General features: G+C 53.4%; 7 protein-coding genes across 7 annotated transcripts; 5 read left to right on the top strand and 2 right to left on the bottom strand.

Moving 5' to 3' along the window:
• Positions 1-2,051: 2,051 nt before the first annotated feature.
• J4E85_000623 (uncharacterized protein) lies at positions 2,052-3,992 on the top strand (the record flags this gene model as incomplete). Its single annotated transcript, XM_051464913.1, has 2 exons — positions 2,052-3,577; positions 3,800-3,992. 2 exons carry the CDS (start codon positions 2,052-2,054, stop codon positions 3,990-3,992), a joined length of 1,719 nt encoding a protein of 572 aa, XP_051331434.1.
• A 472-nt stretch (positions 3,993-4,464) lies between these two features.
• Positions 4,465-5,430, top strand: J4E85_000622 (uncharacterized protein; the record flags this gene model as incomplete). Its single annotated transcript, XM_051464912.1, has 1 exon — positions 4,465-5,430. The coding sequence occupies one exon, from the start codon at positions 4,465-4,467 to the stop codon at positions 5,428-5,430; it is 966 nt and encodes a 321-aa protein (XP_051331433.1).
• Positions 5,431-5,582: 152 nt separating this feature from the next.
• J4E85_000621 (uncharacterized protein) lies at positions 5,583-6,478 on the bottom strand (the record flags this gene model as incomplete). Its single annotated transcript, XM_051464911.1, has 3 exons — positions 5,583-5,660; positions 5,712-6,363; positions 6,411-6,478. 3 exons carry the CDS (start codon positions 6,476-6,478, stop codon positions 5,583-5,585), a joined length of 798 nt encoding a protein of 265 aa, XP_051331432.1.
• A 334-nt stretch (positions 6,479-6,812) lies between these two features.
• On the top strand, positions 6,813-8,930 carry MDV1 (Mitochondrial fission protein; the record flags this gene model as incomplete). The annotated part of the gene is made up of 3 exons (XM_051464910.1): positions 6,813-6,938; positions 6,990-8,609; positions 8,658-8,930. The coding sequence occupies 3 exons, from the start codon at positions 6,813-6,815 to the stop codon at positions 8,928-8,930; spliced, it is 2,019 nt and encodes a 672-aa protein (XP_051331431.1).
• A 760-nt stretch (positions 8,931-9,690) lies between these two features.
• Positions 9,691-11,803, top strand: J4E85_000619 (uncharacterized protein; the record flags this gene model as incomplete). The annotated part of the gene is made up of 2 exons (XM_051464909.1): positions 9,691-11,731; positions 11,787-11,803. The coding sequence occupies 2 exons, from the start codon at positions 9,691-9,693 to the stop codon at positions 11,801-11,803; spliced, it is 2,058 nt and encodes a 685-aa protein (XP_051331430.1).
• An 812-nt stretch (positions 11,804-12,615) lies between these two features.
• On the top strand, positions 12,616-12,931 carry J4E85_000618 (uncharacterized protein; the record flags this gene model as incomplete). Its single annotated transcript, XM_051464908.1, has 2 exons — positions 12,616-12,821; positions 12,925-12,931. 2 exons carry the CDS (start codon positions 12,616-12,618, stop codon positions 12,929-12,931), a joined length of 213 nt encoding a protein of 70 aa, XP_051331429.1.
• Positions 12,932-13,361: 430 nt separating this feature from the next.
• J4E85_000617 (uncharacterized protein) lies at positions 13,362-15,740 on the bottom strand (the record flags this gene model as incomplete). Its single annotated transcript, XM_051464907.1, has 1 exon — positions 13,362-15,740. One exon carries the CDS (start codon positions 15,738-15,740, stop codon positions 13,362-13,364), a length of 2,379 nt encoding a protein of 792 aa, XP_051331428.1.
• Between the last annotated feature and the right edge of the window lie 867 nt (positions 15,741-16,607).

Raw genomic sequence — 16,607 nt, 5'->3', positions numbered from 1 at the left:
CTCACTGGCATTATATAGTCATCACACCTCGTATCTGGGGTACTGTACTCCTGCCACGATCATCATGTCCGTCTCGTCCCAAGGTTCAATACGAGAAGATTGACACCAGGCGTCACCCTTGACCTTACCCACTAGAACATACGAGAAAGGTGTACCATGAAATTTCTCCAGGAACACGAGCCTCAGACCATGCCGAGAGCGCCGAAACCACACTCTACCCCAATTTTTGGAGCCTCAGTACCCTTGCCAACGGTGTCACGAACCAGTAGCGGCATCCGGGGTGACCGGATGAGGCGACAGGCATGTCCTATCCGGGCAGTTGGCAGACCTAGCCGAGCTTGGATCGTGCTAAACATACGAGATGTGACGTCTAGTAGGATGAACCAGGTATGCATTGGGCGCTGGCCGATCGGCTGTGCATGGCCTTAGTTCGGAAGACTAACGGCATGACGTCCTGGCTATATGTATTCTGATTGCCGTTGCAACACCGTACATGCGATGGTAGGCGACTGCTTCTTCCACATTTGTATCAACGCGGTGTACCCTAGAGTGCTCGCGAACCACTATACCTAGGTAGCTTAGCGACACACTGGAAGCGTAAAAGAGATGTCCTATGTTCCTGAAGTCGAGCCTGAGTGCTGTGGACCTGAGTATGTCGGCCGCGTGAATGATGACTGCAATCTCGTAGAGTTCGATCGGTCCGTTCCCGAACGACCTCATCGTCCACAGAAATGGGTGGTCCGAGTGTGGGGACGAGCGTAATATCAGTAATCGGCGTTGCCTCCATCACCTTGAATAATTCCAAGGTTAGCATGGAGATCACTCGTGAACGAAGGATTGAAATACGACGTCGCTTGGGGTTGAACCGAGATAGTGGAAAGTTGAGCCGTGACATCTGGCAGGAATGGCATCATCGAGCCGGTTGTTGCGGCTGTGGCTGCCGATCACCTGCCTGGCTCGCGCCCAGGGTCCACGCTCAAAGACGGAGCCAGGAGCTAAACAATGACACCAACACCACTGACGCACCATCGGAGTCTGTCCGGCGGCACGCTATATTTGCTATTTTTGGACCCGCGATCGTGGGCTCACGCTCAACGCTGAACGAAAACTTTACGACCCAGGTGCACATCTACCTTCAAGGACTGGCATGCGTGGCAATGAACTCAAACTCACTGCACCCACCGTGCGCAAGGCGACTATCAAGGTACACAGAGATCTGAGACGGCACTCGAATATTTTACGGTTCCGTTCCGTCATTCTCGGAGATCTCGTTGTTGCTTTTGGGACCTGTCGGCAACTGCCTTGATTTCGATGGATGACTGAACATTTTGCTAACCTCGTCGGAGTCTGTCGGGCAGACAATACTGCACTGGCGTCGATAGGACCGATAAACCATTGAATGTATGGACGCGGCAACGATTCACGGAGTCAGACGATACTCTTGCTGAGGATCTGTGGACAATGAAGACACTCACGCCGTGATTAGCGAAAGCTGGTTGGCGAATCCCTCCTACCGCTCATGAATGTGGCTGGAGCCATTCGATCATATCTGATGCTGGGTGCTCAGACAGCGGATCAGCAAGGGCACAAGTCTTACACGAGATGACACGTAAGACCCTGCCACAATACACATGGGCAGAAGGAGTGGTAAGATCGGATCAACGACACTGAAGAGCACAACACATGTACTTGTGTTGTACATCCGGCGAGTTTGGAAGTTCCTTTGACGCAAGATGACACAGGAACTTTCCTGTGTTGCAAGAAGAGGAGGTGTACCACAGTAAGTAACCGTCCTGCTGCCGTTGCTCACCGGTCGGACCACAAGGTCAAAATACCCAGTTCAGCAAAGTGATGGCAGCATGCATGGAATGCAGTACACGCGGAACAAAACGTCTCCCAACAACGGGTACGTACGCGCAATACTGGTTACCCAAGAGTATTTCTTGGGTGTAAACCTCTCGTATGGTCACTGTTCCATGCTTGTCGTCCGCGATTTGACCGACTCTTGCTGCTCTCCTCTTTCTTCCCAACAATCTTGGCTTGCCTAAATCATGGATCCTGTTGAGCTGGAAGCTACCTACACCAAGAAAGGAAACATCAGCTACGACTATGGCGAGAATGATGACGACGATTACCCGGGCAGCGAGGATAACCAAAGTGGTGAAGACGGAGACGCCAACGGCGAAAGCGATGACGCTGATGAAGCTCTCGACAACGCTTCGGTAGATGACATGGATAGCGAGCTTAGCGACGATGTAGCCAGCGACAGCTCCCCTATTGCATCCAGTGATGATGAATGGGAAGACGAAGAAGAAGAAGCAGAATCTGAGACTATCAGCGTGGAAAACAACGACAGCGGCTCAGATGACGATGCCAAATTGATCGATGGAGAAGTTGTCGACACAGTGAGCGACGAGAGCACCTTGGACAGTGAAGCAAATAATACGAGCGAAGAAGGAGCTACGGTGAATACCGCAGCACGGTTTGTAGGAGAGATCGTCATATACGACAGGGAAAGCACTACATACCAAGAGCACGACAGCATCTTTACAAGTACGCGAAGTGCTTCGAGGGGTTGGGTGCAGTCCCTGAAAGGACAGAGTGCTACAAATCTGCCAACTCAGACTACCTACCAAGCATGTCAGCCGATCAACATTGACCAATCGAAGAGCACATACCAATCGTCCAACAACCATCGGACTGGCGACGAGGACCGGAAGAAGATTCCACGATCTGTCCCTGAAGCACCGGCCCTGCTAGACACATCGAGCCTCCATCAAAGTCAAATATCAGCTGGTGTGCAGAAGCCCACAGGCGCAAAGAGATCAGCGTTCAAAAAGCTGAAAGATACCGTTCTCAAAAGCACAACTCTCGGGACCACTGAGTCAAGCTCCATGATCTGCAGGAAGCCTAAAGGCAAACATGTCAAACTACCTGTTCAGGCTACACGTCATCGAGCACCAGAAAAAATGAGGAAGTCTGAATTCAGCAATGATACCGATGGGATTCACGAGCTGTACGTTCCGGGTGGATCAGCTCAGCCGACCGAAGCCGCCAAAATGCCTGAGGCAGCGAGAAAGTCTCCTGTGTTCTACGAGATGGAGAGTAGGCCCGTAGTAACTGCCACTTACAGATCCAGCAAGACAAAGCAACATCCTACTACTCATGAGCTGGAAGGAACTCTCGGTCACGTTATCAACAATCTCGAGCAAAACTTTACGATGCATGAATTGGAGGGAGCTATCGGTCAGACTCTTAGAACTACTAGGAACCATTCTACGGTTCATGAGCTGGATAGCGTTGCTGTAGCATTTGCAGGCCGGGTTCCCTTCAGAACAAAGAAACAACCTGTGATTCATGAGCTGGAGGGAGTCGCCAGGCGTGTTTCCAAAATCAGAAAGCAACAACCTACGGTCTATGAAATGGACGGTATGCCTACAGTGGTCGCCAAGCACATGTCTAAGAAGACTGGGCAACAATCCAGATTCTGCGAACTGGAAGACATAGCTACGACAGTCACCAACCGTATCCCAACGGAGCCCAAGACCCGTACAACGACCCATGAACTAGATGCTGGGTGTGAGGTACCCTCCAGCCACACCACTGGCAACAGCAAGAAACAACCGATGTTTGGAATGGATGGCGCACTACTTACGAATAGCATCCCACTTTGCTCTCGCACCAATTCCCCTTCCATAGCAGCCAGCGACACATCAGAACCCTGGATACCTAACAGCTTCTCCAACCCCCCTACGGTTCTTCTTAATGGCATCTTCGCTGGAGTACTGATGCGGCACAGAAATGCTACGAGGAGTATATTTGATCACGACCCGCACGCAATCATCGGCTTCAGCTGGACGGATAATCGCGCCAAACAATATGAGGAGGTTGGAATGCAAAAGTACAAGACGTCCAAGGAGGGTCTTACACTGTGGTGGAAGCCTTACTCGCCATCGGCGGACTACTATGATAGCGATGACGAGGATGAGTGATATGGAAGGCTGAAATTGGAGTTCTCGGGTGGTTTCCAATTCGTCATGTTGTGTTATAGTTCCGACGAAACAATAGTTGCTTCATTGATGTAGTGATTTATCTCATCATCCCCCACTTAGGAACATCCAGAAGTACTTTGCAATGGTTGGAGCGAAGAAGCATGTAAAGCCAAGCCTCTGACGTAGCACACCAGCCCAAAGCCTGCCCAGATGTGGTGCAGATTAATCGCGACCATACAGACGATGCCATGAGATAGCTGTAATGCCGACGATCCGGTCAGCACTTCGTAAGATATACACCGATCAGAACAACACCTAGCCGAACGTCATATGCCTCTTCCAACTCAAATAAGAGGTCCTCTCACAAGAACGCCTAGATCACTTTCCCGCTTTTGCTTTTTGTATTTCCAATAACAACAAGGTTCATCGGTCACGCACGCGATTCTAGGATACCTACCCCTCCATCAGCAACATGCCAGGCATCTTCAGCCTGTCAAAGTACCTTCCCCGCGCCTCTCCTCGCCATGTCCAGCCTTGCAATGGCGAGAAATGCGCCGCAGACTTTGGTCTCGACGTAATGCTCGTCTACCCAGAGTCGAAGGAATCGGCTGAAGACTGGCCAGCAAAGTTCCGAGCTATCACAAAGTCAAATGTCTATAGCTTTCGCATGCAGCCAAAAGCATTGGACCCAGAGAAGGATTTCCAAAGCTCTTCAGAAGAGGATGCAGATCTGCCGACTGATCCAAAACCGGAAGGCGCCTACGACAAGTCATCGACAAGACCGGTGATATTTGTTGCTGAGACTCCCGAGGCTCGAACTGCGTATGAGGAGGTGCGCCAGCCTGAACCGATCGTACTCGACCACATGAGAAGACGAATACCTTTTGCTGGACGCGTCTATGGCGTGATCGAGCTGCGACGCAACTCGAATCTTAAAATGACATGCATGCTCGCCTGGGGGCAATGGGGCTTGCACAACATCGTGAAGAACTACTACGGCTGCCGGCAATCGACCGATAACTGTCAGTCTGCGAGACAGCCGAGGATCGTGACCAATCCGTCAACCGGCTTTGTTATCTTCGTCACGGTTATGTCCATGTTGGACTACTGGATGCAGTACGACATGAATCGAGGGGATTATTACCAGCGACTATGCCTGGTTATTGGAATCACGATGAGCTGCTTGTTGAGTCAGTCTGGTCCGTCCATCGAATCGTTGCCTACGTTGATGGCTGCGATGAACTTGGCGATGACTTGTAGCGCTTTTGGGCACTTGGTGTGGCGGAAATACTTCAGCACTTGTGAGAAGAGGCTGGAGCAGAAGCTAGATGAGTGGAGAGAGGAGGCTCGCTGTACCCAAATTTACTTGCGGAAAGACTCCAAGCTCGAATGCGAAGCCCAGAAGCCCCACGTTGTTAAGTTCCACGAGCTGGACTAGACGGAGTGGGTGCCAATTAGTATGCGAGCGGGACGACGGATAAGCTAGAGGAGAATTCGCAGCGAACAGTCCACTTCAGTCACGTGTCTCGAGCGTGAGGGCGGCTTGGGTCAGGGTTTGGGCAGTATTGTTGTTCTTTATTGTGCGCGGGTCTATTCCCATTGTGTGCCTTTTAGTCGTTGCATGAGATATTCCACTTCCACCTCCTTTGTCAGGGGAATGACCCAATCCTGTATTATCTGTTAGTACGCAGCATGAATGAATGAGAGCACTGAACGTACCTTGTACATGCCAACAACCGCGTCTGCATTCACCTTGGACGAGCCGTTCGCGCCCAGGTCCGGGTCTGTGCCGTACGTCTTGGCCTTTAACCTCAGTCTCTCCAGCACCTTCTTTTCCACCGCAGCATTCGTGATAGCCTCGTCGATGCCTTTCCTGTCTTCGTCCTTGATCAACTTGACGAAGCGCTCCGTCTCCTGCTGGAACTTGGCCTCGGCAACGAACTTGCCAAAGTGTATGCGCCGCGACAGGGACTGGATGGTCATGACATCGCAGGTGGCAGAGGACCCGTAGTTCTCCTGCGACTCTCCCCGGTCCTCGCGGTCTGTCTGCAGACATGCGGCGGGCAGGATGTGCTTGATGTAGCAGTCCTTCAGCTGGGCGTTGACGTTGACATTATTCGGGTGCAGGATCTGCGGGTAGTTGAGGGGCGTGAGGATGGGCTCCTGGAGGACCTCTGGGAAGAAGGGGTATTCGTCGGGCGACTGGTAGCGGCGGACGAGGGACTGCAGGCGCTCCTGCTCGCGGAGCATCCAGTCGAACAGGCTGGTCTCGGGCTCGCCAATGTCGACGCCGCCGGGCACGTAGATGGTCCGGTTGAGGGGGAACTGCACGCGCTCGATCAGGTGGAAGGTGATTGTGTCCTCGAGCCGGCTGTCTGCTGTCAGTGAGACTCAGGCGCGCATGGCGGGGAGGCGTACATGAGCTGGAAGCGGATGTTGGCCAGGTCAAGCGCCTTGGACGCGTCGGAGAGGTCAATCGCGTCCATGGTTCCTCCCAGTTATTCCCAAAGCGTGACTATGCGGGTGAGTGATGTTTGCAGCCATGGCAGTCCGGTCGTGTCCCGAGCATCGGCGTGCTCTTCGGCGGATGACGCAGGCGGGTGCCGACTGGAGAGCTCGATAGTCACTCCCCTCCGCAACACCACTATCACCATCTCGAGCACCCGACGCGCCTCCCGCCTCCCGCCTCACCGCCTATTGGCCTCTTGTAGCACACGCGAGCACCTGATCTGAGATCCTAATGCGAAGATAAGGATGCCCTAGCGACGTCTCCTCCACTGCGCCGCCCGTTGAGTCTCCCGCCACACCTGAGCAGCTCGCATGGCCTCGTCCACCGCCCGCAATGGATCCCCAGGTCGCGGCCGGTCGACCAGCCCGCGCTCGCCGCGGTACTCGCAGGCCTTTGACGACGACGACGAGAGCAGCTTCATAGACTCGCTCCCCGATGTAGCCCCACCGCACCTTCCCTGAGCCCACGGTGATGCTAATGCTCGCTAGACCCGCCATCTGCAAGCTTTTGGCAAAAAAGTCACAGCCACCGCCGGCAGCTTGATAGGCGCCGAAGGAGTCACCCAGCACTACCAGAACGCCATTGGCGAGCTCCACCGCGAGCTCAGGCGCCCGCTGATGCAGCGCTCCGTCTTTTCCTTCGCCCAGACCACCCCCCGCGAGATCGTGCGCTCGCGAATCTCCGTCCCCGAGATCCAGCAGCGCGCCCTCGCCTACATCCCCAACGACCTGCTCTCCAACATCCCCGAGGACAACGCCGAGTTCTCCCTCTTCCAGGGCTTCGAGGCCTCGCTGCCCGACGCCCCCGACAGCCATGCGAAGAAACACGGCCGCCACAACGCGCGCGGCCAGCGCCTGATCGGTGGCGGGGGAGACGACGACGATCCCAATGTGCCCCCCTCGATGCAGAAGCTGCGGAAGCAGCGCAACAGCATGGGCCACCGTCTCGAGATGATGGGCGTGCGCAAGCACATGTGCGTCGCCGAGATACACGAAATCGACAACAAGATCGCCAACCTCAATACCATGCGCAAGATGGTCCTCGACCGTCTGGCGGGGCTCGAAATCGAAGAGGGCGAGCTGGAGCAGGATCTCCTGACTGTGGACAACCGTATCGAGGACCTGCAAGAAGAGCTGGACGACGAGGCTGCACTGGCACCCAAGACGGCAGGGTCGCAGACAAGCGACGAGCAGTCAGAAGGCAAGGGCGAATTCATGTCCGAGTCGATATACCAGAAGATACCCTCCTCGCCCAAGACGAAGAACAAGGCCAAGCGGCTGTCAAAGAGAATGTCCATGCCCGTACTACACGAGCATCTACAGTCAGGATCCAAGATCAAGGAACTGCCCGCCCACATGGACGCCATCACCGCCATGGACTTTGACGCTCCGTGGGGCATGATGGTCACCGCATCGCTAGACGACACAGTACGAGTATGGGATCTGAGCGCCGGACGGTGCATCGGAATGCTCGAGGGTCATCTGTCTTCCGTGCGCTGTCTCCAAGTCGAAGAAAACATCGTCGCGACCGGCTCAATGGACGCTTCGATAAAACTCTGGGACCTGAGCAAGGCCGAATACGCGCCCATGGATAACCGGATAAACAAGCCCGATGAAGAAAGCGACGATGGCCTGGCATTTGAGAACTCGGAAGACGCACCCCCTGCGCCACCGTCGACCAGCATGCAGGATTGCCCTCTCTTCTCCCTCGAATCACACGTCGACGAAGTCACTGCGCTACACTTCCGCGGCGACACTCTGGTTTCCGGTTCTGCAGATAAGACACTACGGCAATGGGATTTGGTCAAGGGACGATGCGTGCAGACGCTCGATGTCCTCTGGGCTGCCGCCCAAGCCACAGCTACGAACACCTCCAACAGCACATGGCGACAGACGGGACGCTCTGCCGACTCCTCTGCCGATTTCGTAGGCGCCATACAGTGCTTCGATGCTGCACTTGCTTGTGGTACCGCCGACGGTATGGTACGTCTATGGGATTTGCGTAGCGGGCAAGTTCACCGAAGTCTTGTCGGCCATACAGGTCCTGTAACAGCCCTGCAATTCGATGATGTCCATCTCGTGACCGGTAGTGCCGACAGGAGTATACGCGTAAGTCAACCATCTTTCCTCCGACTGTTCCCCAACTAACATGCACAGATCTGGGATCTCCGAACCGGCGCCATTGCCGACGCCTACGCTTACGATCACGCCATTAGCAGCATGATGTTCGACTCACGTCGGATTGTGTCTGCAGCAGGTGCAGACGTAGTCAAGGTCTACGACAAGACAGACGGAAGGCACTGGGACTGCGGACCCGGAGCTGACGAGAACGACAAGACGACACACTCCATCATAGAACACGTCAGGATAAAGGATGGCTATCTGGTTGAAGGACGTAGAGACGGCACCGTCGGTGTCTGGTCGTGTTAGTAGAACTATAGAAGTAGAAGCGATGAGGATTGTATATAAGAACGGGCTGCGCATATGCCAGTCATGTAAATGGCAAAGTGTTGTACTGCTGCAGAATACTCATTACGATATCACTATCAATCGATTTTGTGCCACTGCAAGGACCAAGATTTCCTCCACCCAACATCAGTCGTGATGCATGCGGGCCGCTTCCTGACGGGATGTCGATACAGATATTATCCACAGTGGCCGTGCTAGACTCAATCAAACACGAAGTCTGCCCGGGCGGGATGCATGCTTAGTGAGGAACAAGTTCAGTACACTGGTAGAGAATACATCAGCTCACAGTGATGTTTCGAGATGTATCCGCATTAGTTGTAGGCTGCATCTCACTTTCTGGCTATGCAATAGAGACATGGAAACATAGTTCTGACAGGCACAGCAGACGTTACAAGCACGCGGCAGACGGGCCCAGTGGAAGCTTGGTTGGTGGTGGAACCATGCAAGGATGGCCCGCGAAGCTCCGATCTGCCATGGTGACGTAACGCAGAACCCCGATTGACATTTCCGCGCTCTGAGACGCCTATCCCTGCTCCCACGCCGCCGTGGCATTTGCATACTACATTCGCTTGTCCTATCTACCTATGCCTTCTCATCGCTAATTTTGCAATTGAACTGTCAATTGCTGGCATCCCTCACGTAGGCGCCTACCTCGATCCCATCTCATCGCCGGCTTCCTCTCCCGGTTCCACGTGCTCCGCTCGAGCTCCGAATTCCTGCCATGCTCCCACGACAGGCCGCGTCGCTGTCGCGCGGGTACAATGCCACCTCCAGGGCCTCAATTCTCTGCAGACGGTTACCACGAGCGACCAACACACAATTCCGCACATCCTTCAGCAATGGGAGCCCAGCATCCGCTGCGAGACGCGCCGTCCTGCAGACTTCACAATTAAGCAGGCAAACCCCCACCACGACCGCGATACGAACCGTCTCGACGAAACCCCTTCAAGCTCCGCGATCGCGCCTCGCCCGGTATGCGTACCGAACAGCAGCCATGCTTGGCTCTTTCGTCGCGGTTAGCGGTGTCTTGGTCATCGCCTTCTTTGTCTACGACGCCTACACATACAACGAGGACCCTATCGCGACCGATATCCCCGTGTCCGAACTCGCACTCAGCCCGAGGAGAGGTGGACCCAAGAACCTGCCTATCGCCGACCACTTCGTCGACGACGACGAAACGCCCGAGAATAAGAAGCTCAAGCACAAGCCAAAGTTGGTCATACTGGGTACGGGCTGGGGCAGCGTGGCCCTTCTGAAGCAGCTGAACCAGGATGACTACCACGTTGTCGTCATATCGCCGTCCAATACCTTCCTATTCACGCCGATGCTGCCTTCCGCTACCGTCGGAACGCTGGAGCTTCGGTCCCTCGTCGAACCAGTCCGAAAGATCGTCAGAAGAGTACGCGGGCACTTCCTCAAAGCAAAGGCTGAGGACGTGGAGTTCTCTGAGAAGCTCATCGAGTGTTCAGCTGTAGATGCCAAGGGCCAGGAGCAACGGTTTTATGTCCCTTACGATAAGCTCGTCGTCGGAGTCGGATCAGTCACAAACTCGCATGGTGTCAAGGGTCTCGAACACTGCCATTTCCTCAAGGATATCAGCGATGCCAGGATCATCCGTAACCAGGTCGTCAAGAACCTCGAGTTTGCGTGCCTACCGACAACATCTGACGAAGAGAGGCGAAGACTTCTATCGTTCGTGGTCTGCGGCGGTGGACCCACTGGCGTAGAGTTCGCGGCCGAGCTGTTCGACATGCTGAACGAGGATCTCTGCAAGCTCTACCCCAAGCTTTTACGCAACGAAATCTCCGTCCACGTTATTCAGTCCCGAAGCCACATCCTGAACACCTACGAAGAGGCTCTATCTCAGTACGCTGAGCAACGTTTTGCCCACGACTCGGTCGACATCCTCACAAACTCGCGCGTCAAAGAAGTCCAATCGGACAAGATCCTCTTCTCGCAAAAGGATGAAAACGGCAAAGTGGTTACCAAGGAGATCCCCATGGGTTTCTGTCTATGGTCAACTGGTGTTGCGCAGACCGATCTTTGCAAGCGACTCGCCGCCAAACTCGACGGACAGAACAACAAGCACGCTCTGGAAACCGACACACATCTTCGTTTGAACGGATCACCTCTCGGTGACGTTTACGCCATTGGTGACTGCGCAACCGTCCAAAACAACGTCTCTGATCACATCGTCAACTTTCTACGCACGACTGCCTGGGAGAAGGGCAAGGACCCCGAGAAGCTTCAGATCTCGTACTCGGACTGGCGCGGCATCGCCAAACGCGTCAAGCAGCGCTTCCCACAAGCAGCAAACCATCTCCGCCGCCTAGACAAGCTGTTCGAACAGTACGACAAGGACAAGTCTGGCACTCTGGACTTTGGCGAGCTTAGAGAGCTGCTCTTCCAGATCGACTCGAAGCTCACATCCCTACCCGCCACCGCCCAGCGCGCTAACCAGCAGGGTGAATACCTTGGTCGCAAGTTCAACAAGATCGCCCAAGCAGCCCCCGGCATGGCTCTCAATAACGTTGACTACGGTGACCTGGATGATGCAGTGTACAAGGCTTTCGAGTACAAGCATCTCGGTAGCTTGGCATACATCGGTAACGCAGCCATCTTCGACTACAACGGCTACGGCTTGAGCGGCGGTCTGCTGGCCGTCTACCTGTGGAGAGGCGTCTACTTTGCACAGAGTGTTAGCCTCAGGACAAGGTGTTTACTCGCTATGGACTGGACCAAGAGGGCGCTGTTTGGACGTGGTATGTTACTCCTTCCTCAACGGTGTATGATTGTGCCTCAGCTAACATGGAATAGATTTGATGAACTTCTAAGCGATACATGGCTTGGCTTTTGCGAAGCGTAGATCGATAGACCGATGACCGTTTTTCGGGTACCTCATCTTCCTGTGTAGATTATTCCTTGTTCGATCTATTGAGGGCGGCTTGATGCTGGCTCTTTTACCAATATATTTTATCTTGTTCGACTGTATACGTGTAAGCGTCGGTGAAGCATTTGGGTTTGCCTTACCAAGCGTATAGCTGAGTCCGCACAGCGTAGCTGGTCGTAACTCGATACACCGCTCTCTTCTCGTGGTCATGATCACATTAACCCGGATTCAATATCGTTGTTCAATATATGCTCAGTCGGTTAGTCAGTCCAGGTCCAATGATAACAAAAAACAGACACGAAAAGTAAGCCGGGTCACGCCATGGAGATGACGGGTATACAAAGTAAGCCGGATCACACCATAGAAATACTCCCCTCTTCCCCACACTTCAACGGAGTTTTGTCTTCGTGTTAGCTGAGCTGAGGTGTTTGCGCTTTCACCGCAAGCAACGGACTTGGAACTACACCGAGTTTCTGTGCAACACTGTCTTGGTGGAGGTGATGCGGATGGGAAAACCTCACGCCACTCGTCAGCGTACGACGAGCGTACACAGAATACACCGTCTTTGGTAGAGGCGGTGCTGCTTCGAGGATGTGCGTTGGTGTAGGTGCAAGCGAGTCGATGAGAGTGTATATATATCACCCATTTCTACCCATCTCTAGAAGCAAAGCAAACAGCATCTTCCACGACCAGATCTTCCAAGATAAATATCCATCGCTTTGTTCAAAACTTCATCTAAATCCTTCCCAAGCAAATATGCCTGCCACCACCTCATCCATGCTTTCCACTCTCCTCCTCGCCATTCCCCTGCTCTTCCCCTACGTTACCACTGCCGCCGCAATCGTCAAGAAAGACATATCATCCGCAGTCGTAGTAGCTTCCGAAGCAGCCCTCGTAGACGCAGCCGTCACTTTCACCTTATTCTCCAGCGATGCCCAATGCCGGGCCAACCAGGGCACCCGGTACGCCAATCCCGACGGAGGCTGTTACTCATTGCCCCAGAACTCCATGGATGTCAATGCTATAGCTGATAGCTGCCGTGGTATGTATTTTAGACTTCTCCAGGGGCTAGATCCAAGGGGACGAGAGCTGACATGACATGTTCAATGCAGTCTTCATTTATGAATCTGGGAGCTGCGATGGTCGCGAAAAGCAGGTTTACGCCGGAAACGTCTGTGTGGATATTGCCAGCTTCAGAACCATCAAGGCATTCTGCGGTTGAGAGGGAATAGCTCTAGGAAGGTTGTTGAGGCTGTATCCCGGGGATCTCGAGTGGGACTTGAGGTGGATGTGAGGTCTGGCTTTGTGCTGTCGTTTCCTTGATCACTGCATTCAACATGCGAATCTTGTTTTTGCGACGAAGAAAAACCAGTGTAGGTAGCTTGGCCAATGAAGCTATGATGTGCTGAAGACGAAACTCTTAACAAGATGTTTCACTAATCGTGAGATGTGTGCTTGACGTAGTAGAGCGCACGCGAATCATCTACCATACTAAACTGCCCTCAAGGCTCTTGCTCATCCATCGCTTCAAGCCGCGTGCGGACCATGTTAGGATTCGAATGTCCTTGTTCGTCGGTCCAGCATTTCAACACTTCTTCGCGCATAATCCTGCGTGGAGCTCTCTTGCCTGTGAAAAGTTCGAATTGAGCGAAACCTTGTTCAGGCAACAGGTCAAGGCCATCCAAGCAGATCCATGATGCTGACGCTTCTTCGCGAACTTGTCTTGTCAGTGGCGTATTGAGAGTTCGGTAGGCAAGTTCTATCACTACACCTCCAGAAGGAGATTGCATCCATTGAGTGGGCAGCGTAAAGTCAGGCGATGGTTCATCCCCTACAGGATGCGTAGGTATACATGATACAATGACTGTCGGTGCGCGGAGATCTTTTGGCCAGGGGTCGTCCCTCGACTCGAGTATGCGAAAAGTGGGTTGAGAACCCTGGACGAACGATGGGAAGAGCTTGGCTGCGGATGGGCTTGCAGCTAATGCGGAGAAGTAGCTAACTAGCTTTTGTGCGTTCTTGATTGTTCGGTTGAAGATCACGATGTTCTTGATGCCAAGCTGTAGCATGGCATAGATCGCCGCCCTAGCCATACCTCCTGACCCAATGACCAGGCTAGAGGTGGTCGTTGGCCGCACAGCATTGGCGGGAGACAAACCTCTTCGTATGCAAGATCGAATGCCTATCCAATCTGTATTGTCGCCAAATAGTGCTTTGACAGGTCCGGACTGGTTGCGTTCCTGGTAGAGCTCAACCCCGTCCGCATCGGGAATGCTGCCGTCCTCGTTAAGATGGCGAATTGGCAGAAGCGTATTGACTGCTCCGATCGCTCGAGCATGGCGACTAAGCGAGTGAGAGAGAGCAACCGCATCCACTTTGAATGGCTGGCTGACTGCAGTGCCACCAAAGTTTGGCCGTCGTATCAACTCCCGTATGTTTTCGTCCAGTGTCGCAGTTTGGAGGCGGTCAAAGTGGTGAGGCATACCACACGCTCGATATGCCGCATTGTGCATAGCAGGGCTAAGACTGTATCCCGCTGCGGCACCGATGATGTAAAACTCCATGGGGTCATACGTAAACGAAGCATATAGGATATGTGTAGCTTCTGTCACAGTAAGCCATGACGTTTCTGGGTTTCTTTGTGCTCTGGTCTCAAAATCTGCGCTCTTCCGTAGCTTTTCTGGTATCACTGGAGTGAGAACCTGGTTGAAGCAAGCAGAACGCCGTCCAGCGCGTCCGGTATTATAACATATTATGGGTATTCTTGGTGACTTGGCGTATATAGTGTTGCGGAATGATTGAATGGCGGCGTTATCGTCCATGAAGTTCGCTGGTCGGGTAAAGCGTACCAGGCTGCAGCCCAATCGCATTGCTGTATCGTACTTCTCGAGCCAGAATACATCGTACCAGTCCATGGCTGCATGAAGATGGCCGATTATCTTGGTTGAGCCCCTCGACGCAACGATTGCGCGGATCAGCTCCTCGTCCATGGTAAGATCCACAGTGGCGAATTCAGGTGCCATTCGTAGACCGTACCACAAGTTTGCCAGGTAGGACGTTATGGAATGGCCTGAATGTGCTGAAGGCGGCATCGTGTGAAACATTATCGGGGTCACAGTACTCCTTCGTACTCTGAATATACTCTTGCTTATGTTCTCCGCGTGATCCGCTGTAAGCTGTGCTGGTTCAACGACTATCTCGAATGCGTCACAGCCAAATTCCAGCTCTTCAATGTCGACTTCTTCAGGCGTAAGATCTGATAGTTCAACCTGGACGGCGCATGTGTAATTTCTAAGCTCCAAATCGACATACGATAATGGAAAGTGACCAGGGTCGAGCGTGGGCGCGTCACTCTTGATCTTTCTGCGGGTATTCGTGGGAGATAGGATAAGTGCCAAAAACTTGAAGAAAGTTCTTTCCGCTCGTTTTAGCGTCAGGAATGCTGGCACAGAGGGCTGGTGTGCAGGTGCAACCGAGAGGTGAGCTGCGTTCGTTTCGGATATGTTGTAGAACTCGTAGTTCGAGCATCGCCGGAAAACCGGAGTACTGAGAGCAAGCAACTCTCGAACTTTGGATTCATCCGTGTCTAAGTATTCGCGTACACTGCGCACGTCTCGTGTAATGTGTATCACTGGGTGCGATGCCGAAAATTCATGCAGTAGAGCTTGGCTACTGCTATCCAGCGGGAATCCTCCGTTGCAGACGATAATGGCGCCTCTGCTGTGGTTTTGTAATGTGTCGCGTAGGATCTCCTCCTGCCGGAGGCTACGATTCGAAGATCCAAACTGTTTGCGATACGCAGCGGTCGAGAAGCCTGTCGCAGTGTGGAAGACACTCTCCATGTCGATGACCCTTCGCTGGCAGGCTACTGAAGCCATCATTGCCAATGTTGCTTTGCCTGTGCCATGCATGCCAATGAGCACGATAGACGCCCGGGATTCAAACATTCTTCGGCATTCGTACTGTGTGGGTGCTGGTGTTGACCTTGCCGAATTCGGTAGACTTCGCTGTTTGGACGCCGGCGGAGATGGTGTTGGCAGCGAAGCTCGCCCGTCCATAGTTCCGGTTTCCGTGTTCATTGCAGCAAATGAACGCTTCGCACCAACCGTCATGGACGCCATTGTTTGCGGGACTTGGAATTTGGAAAATGTAGTTCCAAAGTGTCAACAACATGAAGCAGAACATGGTGCTGCAGTTGGCAGCGACGAGTGCCTTAGCGAAACACGTGATAGCGGCGAGCCCCGCTTTTCCACGGGGATAAAACTTCATCCTGGTGCGCAGACGCTTCCCCGGCTTTCTGCAGTGCCTCACTAGGTAAGCTCGATGGCTTCTTTAGCAAGATGCTCGACCACCCCATATCTGGGTGATCACCAATCTGCTCTTCCGGCAAGGCTCTATGAGGCGCTTTCGTGTTCTTTGTGCGACGGCGAACGATAGCTGCCGAACCGATGTCTTTGCATACCCAGGAGAAACGCCGCCAGGCCACACAAGACATACCGGTAAAACGATTTCGGGTATCAAGAGCTTGCGATCAGTGTCGCAATGCCCGCGAGAAATGTGACGCGAACCAGCCCAGCTGCTCTCCCTGTCTGGACGCCAAGCGCACGTGTACATACACGTCAAACCCGAAAAAGCGAGGGCTCCAGCCCGGCTACATACGCAGTCTTGAAATGACACTGGCCTTCATTTTCCAACAGCACGCTGAGGTTGAAACTTCAGTACACGAGCAACTGGCCCAGGAGGATACG

Source organism: Alternaria conjuncta (genome assembly GCF_024043145.1).
Source record: "Alternaria conjuncta strain BMP 0040 chromosome Unknown scaffold_1, whole genome shotgun sequence".
NCBI classification, from domain to species: domain Eukaryota; kingdom Fungi; phylum Ascomycota; class Dothideomycetes; order Pleosporales; family Pleosporaceae; genus Alternaria; species Alternaria conjuncta.
Note: the sequence above shows the minus strand (reverse complement) of the source record. Positions and strands in the feature narration are given on the sequence as shown.